The sequence below is a fragment of the Hippocampus comes genome, unplaced genomic scaffold (genome assembly GCF_001891065.2).
Source record: "Hippocampus comes isolate QL1 unplaced genomic scaffold, H_comes_QL1_v1.1 scaffold199, whole genome shotgun sequence".
NCBI classification, from domain to species: Eukaryota; Metazoa; Chordata; class Actinopteri; order Syngnathiformes; family Syngnathidae; genus Hippocampus; species Hippocampus comes.
In genome coordinates, this window is record NW_017805372.1 from 652,781 (window position 1) to 665,435 (window position 12,655).

The window sequence follows — 12,655 nt, forward strand, 5'->3', positions numbered from 1 at the left end:
AAGGTTACTCTCAAATGCTTTATGACATGAAATATATCCATGCTTTTCACATGCTATGTAAAACACAATTATTTGTCTTCATATAAAAGGGAAAAAAAATGGAGCAAGACACGTGACTGCAGTAAATATTTCTATTAAAAAAACAAAATATTCATGATTTTTATTTGAGCAGTACTCCCCCACCCCTCCCCCCCGGCATCAAAACAACACTCTGATCCACAAAAGTATGTCTTTAATTCTAAGCGTACAATTAAAATAAGAAGTTGACGATGAACCTGCGGAACCCAGACAATGTCACTTTCTGGGGCCCTCCTCCTTAGGCTGAACGTGTCGTCAAGCCCCCTTCTTGGTTTGGCTCAGACTGGAGTTCCATCCGGGCGACTGGTGGGACGCACTCTGACCTCACAAGGGTAAGGGGGAAATGGAGCAAGACACGTGACTGCAGTAAATATTTCTATTAAAAAAACAAAATATTCATGATTTTTATTTGAGCAGTACTCCCCCACCCCTCCCCCCGGCATCAAAACAACACTCTGATCCACAAAAGTATGTCTTTAATTCTAAGCGTACAATTAAAATAAGAAGTTGACGATGAACCTGCGGAACCCAGACAATGTCACTTTCTGGGGCCCTCCTCCTTAGGCTGAACGTGTCGTCAAGCCCCCTTCTTGGTTTGGCTCAGACTGGAGTTCCATCCGGGCGACTGGTGGGACGCACTCTGACCTCACAAGGGTAAGGGGGCTTTTTGAGTGGTGAGGTTACCATGGGTAGAGTCTGTTTCTCCCACTCTCCCTGGAGAAAGAAGCATAGGATGTGAATATTGTAGGAATTGTCATCCAAAAATAAGGCCCCCATATCGATCCTCATTAGGCCCACCTCTTACCGGCGATTCACCTCCACACACCAGATGAATAACCCTCACGCAAATAAACCAACTCACCCATTGGAAAAATAGTGACCCCTTAATGTTTTAATTACTGTGTTCGTTTTTCAAGATTCCCAAAACTTGTGATTGACAAGGAGGAAGTGGATTGGCCTGAAATGAAATAAAGAGTGGATATTCGAGAAGCTCTTGGCAGTGATCGCCCATTCATTGACCGCACTTTCAGGATCTGCTGGCATTTTGATGACGAAGACTCTCCACGCTTTGATTTTTTTTTAGCCACAGAAATCAATTGGATTGTAAATAAATATAGTTTAGTATTATTGTAAAACACTAGATATGGAGATACTGCACTCCAAGCCCAACAGCCCTTTTTGGCCCGCTGCTTCATTTTATGTGGCCCATTAAGGCACATAAAATGACAATTTGCCGTTGAAATGTTGCAAGCGTTTTTTGTTACTAATCGTGTTTTTGAAATTAAGAAAGCGTATAGCTGTCACACCAGGTAAAAAAAAAACATGAAAAAATGTGATACTTTTTTTCTGGTGTGGCAGCAATACCCTTCCGTATGAAATAACTGAAAAATAATTGTTTTGTTTTTTTTTAACTGCATTTTGATTTCAAAACGAATCATCCGTCAATTTGTTGTGCATATGTGATAATATGAGGCTGATTTAGAGCCTTCAATAAACCTAATCTGCCTTTTTTTCTGGGAAGTTGGTTGAATCCAGAGTACCCAAGAGAGCCCACATAAGCACGGGGAGGACTTTGACACACGTCTTTGAGACTCACAGGAAAGAGGCGTGCAGTGGATTGGTTGCAGTGCATGGAGATGGGCGCCGTGTTGTAAAGAGAGTCCAGGACTTGCGTGGCGAAGCCGTCCCACTGGAGTCTGGAGTACTGCTCTGTCACACCCTCGTCGCCACAAACACACTGCTCCTTTCCCTGGAATCTAACGACAACGGCACACTTTGATGTCACGGGACCGTGAGGGAAGTACAAGACCCTGCTGATGTTTGCACGCTACCTGTTAATGAAGCTGAAATATTTTTGCAGGTGATCCAGGTCCACGTGGCTCTTGCACAGCTCCAGCTGAGTGCGAGGGTAGTAGTGGACGTAGTTGACGCACATTTCCTCCATGATGCCGAAACCACCCTGAGGAACCACCGTCAAGAAGGACATGAAATTTATGAAGGTACTTTTTTTTTTTTCCCAGATTGTATTTGTGTTGTAAATGGCGACTCACCACGGTGGGCTTGTCCCTATCTTCTGTGTTATAAGTACACTTTGTGATAAGGACATCTCCCTGTCAGAAAAAAAAGAGTTAAATGCACCAAAAAAGACCAACTGAAAAATAAAAAATGCTTTGTTAAGGTACTGTTTCCCTTCATGCCACTAAAAATATAATCCAGTTTCCAAGGTTGACTCTATTTCATTCTACAGGATCAATTCTCGGGCACCTTCCTACTCACCGGCAAAACGTTGGTCATCTTCCTCAGAACTCGGATTGTCTATAAGAAAAAAAACAAAAACAAAATAAAGACAAGGAACCATATTGGGCGACTTAAACTAGAGTCAAAATGGATGCCGCACAAGCGAATCAGTAAAGAAAAAAAATTAATTGAATATGACAAAAAACATTGCGCTGGAATATCTTTTCGAAATCAGAGAAACAAATTGAAATGGAGGGAAAGAAATCAGAATTTATTGCAATATTAAAATTTGGAATAGGCGTGTATTGAAATGCGGGTGCTGAAAAGGCTGGAACCTTTTGACCTTTTCTTACTGTACGTTTTACGCATTAATTGGCTGAATAATTCATTTGCGCACCTAATGGTGTTCATCCCTTCCAAGTGGAATGAGAGAGTACTTAAAAATGAATGAGGATTTTTATTTTTTTTTCCCCCCCCCATTTCAATATTTCCCTGCGAGCATTTGTTCAAGGCTTCGCCGCCCGCCGCTCGAAGAAGCTTTCGTGGCACGCAGCCTTCCCGCCCACCGCCTGCGTGCGGAAGCAGCCTTAATATTTCCTAATGAGGCCGAGTGCTTAGACGGCGAGCATCACTCAGGTGGGCTGACGCTCAACAGTGATGGGAAACGTGCGAGGCGGAAGGCAGGTGTTCCTCGGCATCGCGCTCGTACGTTTAATTTATTGGAATCGCAAGACAAAGAACAGATGTGCAGCGCTTGATGGTTGGTGGTGAGAGCAAAAGCGGAAATATTCAAAAACATCCCTGCATGAAAGTTGACCTCACCACTCCACACAGTACCGAAAATCAACTTTATGAATACAATGAAAAAAAAAATGAACCTTTGGATTGTGTTTTCAAAGTCAAGAAATATTGGAAGATTGGCACGGCCACGTGTTTTTTGAGGAGTACCGTACGCACGCACACCTTCTGATTGACGTCCTCCTCCGTGAGAGAGGCGGAACACATTCATTATCTCCCCTTGTTTGTTTGTCGCCCTCAAACGACACTTGGTGGTCGTTGACAGCTTGAGCTGAGGCAACCCAACGGGAGGTCTTCACCCTCACAGCCGTCATAAGCAACATCGCACATTCCTTTTCATAATATGAACCATGTCTTGCCGTGACAGACATGACATAAGTTGATATTGGATGATATCATTTAATACAATAGAAATTGATCTCCCCTTTCACGCAAAAAGGGTCCTGGTCGCTGCTCACCTGGTAGTGTGTGCTGAAGTGTTGGTCCTCCTGCACCACCTCCACCTCTTGGCCCCCCCTCACCAAGACAGTGCGCACCCCGCGGCCCGCCAAGTGCGTGTGCAGCTGGGACGCGAAGATGAAGATGCCGCCCCGAGGCAAAGCCTATTTATTGAAGCAGACGAGATGATCACTGATATGGGAATGGATTCTGCTAGACCAATGGTTCAAAAACTGTTTTTAGATAGCAACACCTTTCAGATCTATTCGAAACAAAATCTGGGACAGAACATATACCGGGTTTAGTTTCAATGAAGACGTAAATGTTAACGTTCCTCTTCTGTTTCAATTCTTCTTTATAAGATACATTGTCCAATCACTGGTGCGCTATTTTTAGAACAGACCAATGGGCTATTTATGCTGCCCTTCGGGCTAACTAGCACCCGCTGGTACCATTTTTTTTTTTTTTTTTTAAGGCTTTGCACATTAATCAACCGAGCAAAAAGGCATCCATGTTTGCAGTGGCTCATTCGTCTTGCTCCCTCCCTGTTCCTGCTCCTCAGTGCGTAACTACCCATCCCTCCCCTCTCTGCTCGCCGAGAATGGCAAGGACAATTAAAAAAAAAACATAAAAGAACTAAATAATTTGATTGAAATGAAATATGCATCAATTTAAATTTAGAATAAAAACAAGTTCACGCCACTTTTTTACCATGCACAGTTTGAACACCTAATTTAGTAACAAATACCACCCGTGGCACTCGAACCACACTTTGCAAATCTCTTTACCACAGCACGCGTCACGCCTTCTTACAGTGCGTGTACACCTGGAGGTGCAGTAGCCGGTGAGGTAGAAGCTGTGTTGCTTAGGCGGGACGGCCATGATGGGCGTGTAGACCAGGCCCAGCTCCATGATCCCGGCGTCGTAGCGCCTCAGACTGGGCGTGTAATGCAACCGTATCCCCGATGAGTCACGTCTGCCTGCACGCAGCGACGTGGCAGATCGTTAATGCGCTTTACGTGCGGTCCATTTAACCGCCTGTAACATATTCACATGCTCGCAGGGCAGAATAATTTCAACAGGATATTCATAAGCATTCATGAGTGAATTTAAGGCGGACGTTGTTTATCTCTCGGAGGTTTGTGAGAGGACACTCGGGCAGGAATCGAGATGTCATTGACTCGCGGGCACAAAGCGCAATGTCATTACTAAGTTCGCTGTTGCACGTCTTTCGAGTGAAACACCATCCAGGCCAGGGATGGGCAACTCGCTGGCCACATTCTGAGTGGCCCTTGGATTGATTTCAATACCCACCTACCCCAAATTTTGATTGATGTGTATGTGTTTGCTTGTCTGTCTGTCGACAGCATTCAAACGCCATGCTAACATGACAACGTAAAGGTTGTAGATTATGCTAACAGGACGAGTACTCCTAAATTCTGAAAAAAAAAAACGATAGAATATGCGAACATGGCACTGAAGGTCACATGAGGAGAACACACTGTAAAGTCTGTCACGACGAGCGGTGGCCAAGATGAAAAGCGTCATCTGGAAAATTTGAAACGAATTGCTCGGTTGGAAATTAGCCCGCAGCTTCTCAGGAACACTTTCCCGGTGTGTGTGTGTGTGTGTGTGTGTGTGTGTGTGTGTGTGTGTGTGTGTGTACCAGATATAAGGAGAGGGTTGTGGTAATGGACTTCCAGGCGAAGGAACCTTGAGGAACCTGGCCCACCAATAGGGAGGCCTGCATCAGGAGGGTAGTAAAACGCCTGGAAACACACACAGGACTCCTTGTTTGAAAAAAAAAGGTATTATCTTTGCTTAAAGCTGAGTAAAATGTGTCGACAGCCCAAGAATATTGCAAAAATGAAACTAGGGGTCTGTCGTCACATGATTACTTGTATTACATGTCTTGCTCAGTAGCAAAAACCTGATTTTCCAGGACACTGTGCTTATTTATTGATCATAACATTTCCCATATTTGGCTGTCTTTATTTGTGTCAAATATTGCCCAAAAACATGATTTTAAAAATTCCCATTCAACACAATGTTAGCTATTTTCTACTCGAGTCCTGGAACTGGAAATGTTCCTGAGTTTGGGGCAAGTGGAATAGAAAATGCAATTTTTCAAAAGCATGAAAGACCGAGCCGTATTTTGGCAGTGCGCAAGATGACCCTGTCCAGTTGTCGGTGACGTTCAATGAAATAACAAGCCTTTGGGGTATCCGTCCCACTCTCGTCAGGAAATCTTGATGCAATCTTAATTCATCACTTAATCTTGCGCCAGATGCAACCCCGCATGCCTTCTGCCGATCCAATTGAGGAGTGTTGTTATTTTGATATATTTCGTGATGCTATTTTCCTTCTCGGCGAAGCCAAAACATTTGAGGACTCGCCGTCTCCTCTGTGCATCCACGCGCAACTTTGTGTTTGTTTATTTTTATTTTTTTGCAAGGTCGCATTTCTTTGGATGGTGCTGCCGGGGAGAATTGAACAATGCTATTACGAGGTGATGAAAGAGGCCTGAATATTTCCCACCTAATCTCGCCCTTTGTTTTTATGTCCCCCCCCCCCCCCCCCCGCTTTGCTGGGCCCACTCTGCCGGCTGCTCTGTAGCTTCGGTTTATTGCGCTCAACTTTAGCTGCTATTGATTTCTTCAACTGGTCTACCGCCGCAGTTTTCAAGTATTTCGATGCCTCACACCACGAGAAAGCCGTTCGTATTGTTTCGGTTAATCTTGCAAAGCCTGCGCAAATCTTGCCAGGCTCCAAAAGAAATCTGAAACAAGCCTCACAAGACCTCAGCAAATCTCACGAGCCTTCAACAAAGCTTGTCAGTCCTAAATCAGTCTTGCAAGACCCGTAAGTCTTGACAAACGCTGCAAAGCCTATTCATTCCTGAGTGACCAAATCAAACTTGGAAAAACTGAAGCGAGTCTTCCCTATGTTCTGTTGTAAAACTCGCGAAAGTTTAGCTGCTACGCATCTTGTGAGATCTCAGCACCCTTTGCCATAATCCAGCAAATATTGTGACTTAAACAAGTCTCGCAGTATCTTAGCCTGTCATGTGCTGTGTTTGTTTGGTTCCAGCTCTCGCTGGAGTGAAGGGCGTTGCCCTCCAACAGGCTCACCTGTTCCTTGTTCGCAGTCAAAGCCTTGCCCGGTATTTCAGGACTGCTAAATTGTTTACTCTCTGCAGGATTATTGACCTCGCTCGCTGTACTGCCTCCAGTGTTTTATTTTCTTGGCCTTCGAGCTCATGTGCCGAGTCGCCCGTGTTGGGATTTTGAAAATAAATTTAAATCCAAAACATTTTTTTTTTTAATCTATTGTGCATTTTTCGGTTTATTGACCCTTAAGTCCAATGGAATGGGAATGAAATGTCCTCTTTTAAAACTGTACCTGCTGTATCGGTTTCGGTTTATTTTTCTCCTTGTGTGTGTGAGGCTATGCAAGCCATTGTGTGTGTGTGCCGGCTTGCATGCGAATTGTCTTCCCACATAGCGACTGGCTGCACACCCTAAATAGACTTTGTGCAGACACTTCTAGGCTTTCACATTATTTGAGTAGGAGTCGCTCTCCAATGAATAGAGTCGAGGATTGCACCAAGAAAAAAAAAATCGAACTGAATTCCAAGTCCTCCTCGAATTAGAGGCTTCTTGTATAACGACGGCATTTCTGTTGTCGGAAGAAACCAATCCTCAAGGCCCTGTTTTAATAGTTTATCCCTATCCACCATGAAGTTCTAGACATTTTAATCCATCAAATTACTGTACTAATGAGAAAAACATCCAGATTTCATGATACCTCTGCACCCATGGCCCAGGCGGCCAGAACGTGGCGGCAGAAGTTGAGATTCGCCGGCACCATCTTATTGTCGCAAGAGCCGCTGTACTGGGGAACGTCACCGTCGTCCGGGGAGCATTCAAACACCTCGATGTGATGCACGATGGCCTCATTTCCTGGTGTGATCACCGACTCGTACTAATGCAAAAAAGAAAGAAAATGTCACGTCACATAAGCAATAGAATTTCATTCAAATGATCATGTGCTCAGGAGTCAAGGGTCAAGCTAGCTTACAAGTTATATGACTCGCGTATAAGTGTAAAAATAAACACTGCAACATTAATGCATTCAAACAATATCAGCAGCTGGCCAGCCAACTAGTGTTTCTTTTAGTCCCATGTTAGTGTAGAATTCAGTTAATCTCTAAAAATCACACAAACACTTTGTGACAAAGTCACCACGGTGTGACAGCAAGGCAATTGGTGGCTAGAAAACTAGTACTAATAAATTACAACATAAGTAATGATAAATAACAAGGCTAGTTGGCAGTTAAGCTAACCGGTATCCAGCTCGCTTAAATTAGATTCCCTGACAACTGCAAAAATAATACGATTTTACGTGTTTCGCAATTATCCAGTCTGCAGCTAGCTAACGGTTGATTTAGTGCCACGCAAGTGGAGATCATTGTTATTCATCTTATTATGATGTCAAGTTTAAAAATAGGCTAACTACTGACATGACAACTTTAGAAATAAAACCCATTCCTTTTGATCACGTATCGTTGAGTATATCTGTGAGCCTGATTGCAACAAAACACAAAGTTACTTTCCTGTCATCAAAGTGTCAATGGCGTGCGAAAGCGTACAGTGTGTAAAGCGCGCAGAATTGCGCAGGAATTCAATTTGGGGAGTTTCTGCATTTGCCTTGATGTATGCTTCATCCTGCCAAGCATGACAGTCCATCTGTTGTTTGCTTCCTCCAGATGCTCCAAAAAAAAAAAAAAAAGAAAGAAAAGAAAGCCGCGATAATTGCAGCTTGCGCACTGTCCCCACCCCTCGACACCCCCTTTTTACCATGACAATGTGATTCTCGGCCATGTTTTCGGGCAGCTTGTGGATGGAGCACCAGTAGGTGGTCTCTTGAGTGGGGATGACGACGTGGGGCGCCACCACGTCCAGCGTCTGCACGTCGGGAGGTAGCGCGGGGGCCGGCGTGTCGGGGCGCAGCATCAGGATGCGCTGAAGACCCGTGTGGATGCGGGAGAGGTTGAGCTGCTCCGGTGAAGCAAGCGGTTGATCCAAGAGGCCATAAATGATGTGCACTGTTCCCTCCTAAGCATAGCGCATTTATCAGAGCACTAGAAAAAAAAAACCCGAATCTTATCTATTAGCTGCGATGCTATTTTAGTGTCATTTAACTTCAGGACTGTCAACCTTACGGAAATGAGTAATGTTACCTCAATGAGGTAGTCTCTGGGGTCACATGTGCTAAAGGGTCTCTTGAAGAGCAAGTAGAAGCCTCCGGACTTCCATTTGGCTTCAATCAGCTCATAGTTCTGTTGGCTGTCCAGCGTCACTTTGCCTTCGCTGTCGCTCCAAGCGTCCTGAAGGCAAACGTGACAAATGGACAACATTTGGAATGGAGTCAAAATGGAGTCAAACTATAACCACTAAGTCAACGTGCAGCCTGTTCAGATAAAGTCCAAATGAATTTCGTAGACTTGTTTTGCAGCAGCTGCGTCAATCCACTTGTTATCTTTCTCACGTTTGTCTTCGCATTTTGGTCCAGAATAGCACCCAAGATCTTTTATTTTACCGGTCTGTGCTCCTCTTACATAACTCTTCTCAAACGTAACAACCTGCTCACATCTCATACAGTGTATCGACTGTTCTATTTTATGTCCACAAAAATGATATCGTGTCGTGTGTGAAAAAATTGTAAGACTCATATTATGACCTATACACACACACCACATTGATGGACCATATTTAGAAATCAGAAGCCAGTAAAAAAAAAAAAAAAAAAAAAAATCAACTATTTTTCAGGTTTTTTTTTTTTTTATTGTGATAAATTTAAAAAAATGCTTGTGAAGACAAGTTGCAATTTTGGTAATTTTTTTGGGGGGCACGTTTGTTTTGCCTTCACAGGCCAGATAAAATGACATCGCGGGCTTTTTCCTTTTGCCCAAAGTCAACTGATATCGACACCAGCTGACACGCAACAAGACAAGTGTCATAGGAAATGGACAGATGGGTGGTCTGGGTAAGACAATTAATAAAGATGAAAGGATCTCATTCAACCATAATTGATGAATGTATTGAAATCGAAAAGGAATGTAACCCCATTAATGTCACTTCTCATCTGTTTTATTATTTACAGTTCCATGTTTAAATGAAATGTTTTTTCTATATTATCCATTGACTCACCCCGAAGTAACTTTTGCTTCCAGAGTCCCAAAGCAGCACCAGATCAGCGTCGGTCAGCTCCCCTCGGTCGGACATACCCAGCACCACGCCGTGCTTCAGCTCGGCCACCTTCAGCTCCATGTAGACCTCCTGGCGGGCGTAGCTGACGTTCCAAGCAAGCTGTAGCCTCCCGAGTGGGTCCAGCAGCACCCGGAAGGGCAGCGGCAGCGCGGGCGGCGTAACATCGGAGGACTTTGAGTCAGGGGGGGCCAGCTCCACCACTGTAATGTGGGACGGAGCCTGGTAGGAGGCCACCAGGATGACCATGAGGGCGGCCAGGGCGGTCAAGTACATGACGGTGACGTCCTGGAGGCGGAATTCTCTGCTCAGGATCCTCATGGCCAAGACACGTGTGAGTTTATTTTTGTCAAGTTTATTCTAAAGTTGAAAAAAATGTCCTCGCGGGTCACGGAAGCTCAACAGCGTCTCCAACTTGTTGCGAGTACCATTCCTCGCGTCGTTTTGTGCGCTCGCACCCTATCTGTGCTTTTTAAGAGACTCCTCCCTTAGCGATTTGTCTGTTTTGTTGCAGACTAATGCTATTATTTGTTGAGCGCAATTCAATTGTGTCCGAGAAGGCCCTCGGGTCAAACATGATGTTGCGTGTCTGCCATACCCTAATTGTGTCCAAAACCAACCATGGATATTATCAATGACAATCATCAGCATCGTTGCTCTGTCCTTTCAAAATAAAAATAAATAAGTGCATTTATCACATACTTGCTTTTTGAAGAAATCTGACCTTTTGACAAAGTTATTTAGTGAGGCAGCAAGCATTTGAGGAGCCATTAAACAACTTAATGTATTTGTAGCTTTCCTCAAGACGCCTCCTCGGGCTGTGAACAACCAAATTGCGGTGTCAATTACGGCCGGCACATACAAGATGGACACTTGAAAGGTGCCTTGAAAGGTTAGCGCGTCCCCTGAGCGAGCACGTGTGTGCATGCAACAGGTGATCGTGTCCTCGAGCTCACATTCGAGTGTCAATTGCAAATTAAAATAGCCGTCAATACGTCGGGATGGGGTTGGGGGGAACAATCAAGAATGTCAGTCATTTTTTTGTGTTAGTGCAAAAAAAAAAAAATTTTTTTTTAACTCTGATGGAACCCAATAATATTAAACCGTGTTAAAATCTAACAAATTAAATAATAAAGGAAAAGAAAGTTGGTTGGGAGAACCACAATATCCATTTGAGGACAGCACAGTGACGGAGTGGTTAGTAGATACAGTATGCCTAATATTGTAGTTCTGAAGTTTTACTACAATCTGGTCTATTTCCATTGCACTTTGCATAGGTAAAAATGTTCATTGTGTATAGTTGATCTGATCAAGTCCAGGTTCATTTTAAATCCAGGACACATTTTCAAATGTTCTGAATACAGACCTGCCTGCACTTTTTTTAATTGAATTTTCTACATGATAACGTTGAATTGTCTTTTCCTGGATAAAGGGCCGGAGTTTCGGTAACCGGCAAACCGAGGGCAGAGGAGATGTGGTTGAGCATCCAGTAATACAATCAAAAAGTATCGTCCGAGTGCATTTGTTTTTACGTGTCCTTCGGCTGTCACGTGACCGGCTCCATTTGTCACGTATGCATTACACGTTGGTCACGTTTGTGCTGATGTGTCAGCAAACGCAAACATGGCCGCACGTCACATTGGAGACATTTTCACCGCAGGGAGCGATGCACAGAGAGAGGGGGAGGGAAATGGGTGTGGGGGGGGTGGGAGGGGTGCACCAAAGAAGGGATTTAGAAGGGAAGATGACAGAGCTTTGTCTGCATGTGTGATCATATGTGTGCACGTGCTGGTGTTTATGTGGCAAGCCTGTAGGTTTTTACGACTTTATCCTATACATGACGTTTAAAGGCTACATTTTATGGAAAGGAAATTGATTCCCAACCAGTGTGCAGCTACACATTAGTGAAGGGGGGTAATTATCCAATTTGACTTAATTGGCCCCAAAAATATTGATTTACTACAAATAGTTTGTTTAGCTCTCTATGCCAGTTACCTATTGTGACAGGCCGAACAATTAAGTACTTTCCCATGATATCACAAGGGCCGTATTTCACCTTAGTATGCATGTTTGGTGGTTTCCTCTAAAATGAGAGGGAACAGCACCATGTCCACTAAATTGAAGCAAAAAAAAAAAATCAGAAGACAAATCCTGTTTTCTTTTTACTGTATGTTATAATACAATTACATGATATACTATACCAGTAATATACTAATTTCAATCAAAAGGAAATTGACAAAGTTTGTTAATGTAGAAGGCTGGCACAGATTCATGATGATTCCATTCATTTCAATGGGGAGGGATGATTTGAGGTACAACCTATCAAAACATACCGAGAAAAGCGAGGTAGGAGATAAGCGCAATATCTTCTACTGGACATGCTTCAATTGTATTAAGTACATGTCCCATAAAAGAAAATGGCTGAAAAGAACATTTGGGTTCTTAATATGAATATATTGAAATGAAGTGTTGCACTTTGATTGCATTTGCATTTGCAGATTGTTAGCACAGTCTTCATGATGTATAAATCATCAAAAAAAAAAAAAAACAACAAGATATCATGTTATGCGCAGCCCGGCAAGAAAAGGGAATAAAAGGCGATTTCAGCCAAACGCCACCAATCCAACCGTATTTTATTCTCCTATTCCTTCAATGTTGAATAATTCAAAAGCGTACACTCTCCAAATGCACTAATCTTCATGTCTTTGAGTGTGCATAATGGATGCAATAAAAACTCAGACATTCATCCGATGTGGAACACGGCTGGAGAAGGTGGACAGGAGGAAAGTGGAGGTGGAAGCAAAGTGGCGAGACGGTTGAGTATCGGGGGGGGG

General features: G+C 43.6%; 2 protein-coding genes across 3 annotated transcripts in view; one reads left to right on the forward strand and one right to left on the reverse strand.

Moving 5' to 3' along the window:
• dbh (dopamine beta-hydroxylase (dopamine beta-monooxygenase)) lies at positions 1-10,810 on the reverse strand. 2 transcript variants are annotated; one of them, XM_019871984.1, is made up of 13 exons: positions 9,765-10,810; positions 8,795-8,941; positions 8,412-8,669; positions 7,360-7,536; positions 5,219-5,321; positions 4,366-4,532; positions 3,573-3,716; positions 2,356-2,394; positions 2,130-2,189; positions 1,911-2,038; positions 1,676-1,835; positions 724-792; positions 1-401 (listed from the first exon to the last, which is right to left on the reverse strand). In XM_019871984.1, the coding sequence occupies exons 1-13, from the start codon at positions 10,140-10,142 to the stop codon at positions 357-359; spliced, it is 1,875 nt and encodes a 624-aa protein (XP_019727543.1). In that variant the 5' UTR covers positions 10,143-10,810; the 3' UTR covers positions 1-356. The 2 variants fall into 2 exon arrangements, with proteins under 2 accessions (XP_019727543.1, XP_019727542.1); XM_019871983.1 differs by lacking the exons at positions 1-401; positions 724-792 and having other exon boundaries at positions 1,487-1,835.
• The window catches only part of fam163ba (family with sequence similarity 163 member B, genome duplicate a), an 18,858-nt gene continuing 16,259 nt past the window's right edge, over positions 10,057-12,655 (forward strand). The window contains exon 1 of the mRNA XM_019871986.1: positions 10,057-10,155. The gene's annotated coding sequence lies outside the window, so the exon portion shown is untranslated. The remainder of the gene's footprint in view (positions 10,156-12,655) is intronic.

Coding starts and splice junctions, on each gene's coding strand:
- dbh (XM_019871983.1), bottom strand. CDS start 10,142: ATGAGGATCCTGAGCAGAGAATTCCGCCTCCAGGACGTCACCGTCATG. Junction 8,942..9,764: donor GAAGCAAAAGTTACTTCGGG/GTGAGTCAATGG, acceptor GTTTGCCTTCAG/GACGCTTGGAGCGACAGCGA. Junction 4,533..5,218: donor CAACCCTCTCCTTATATCTG/GTACACACACAC, acceptor CGCTGCGTGCAG/GCAGACGTGACTCATCGGGG.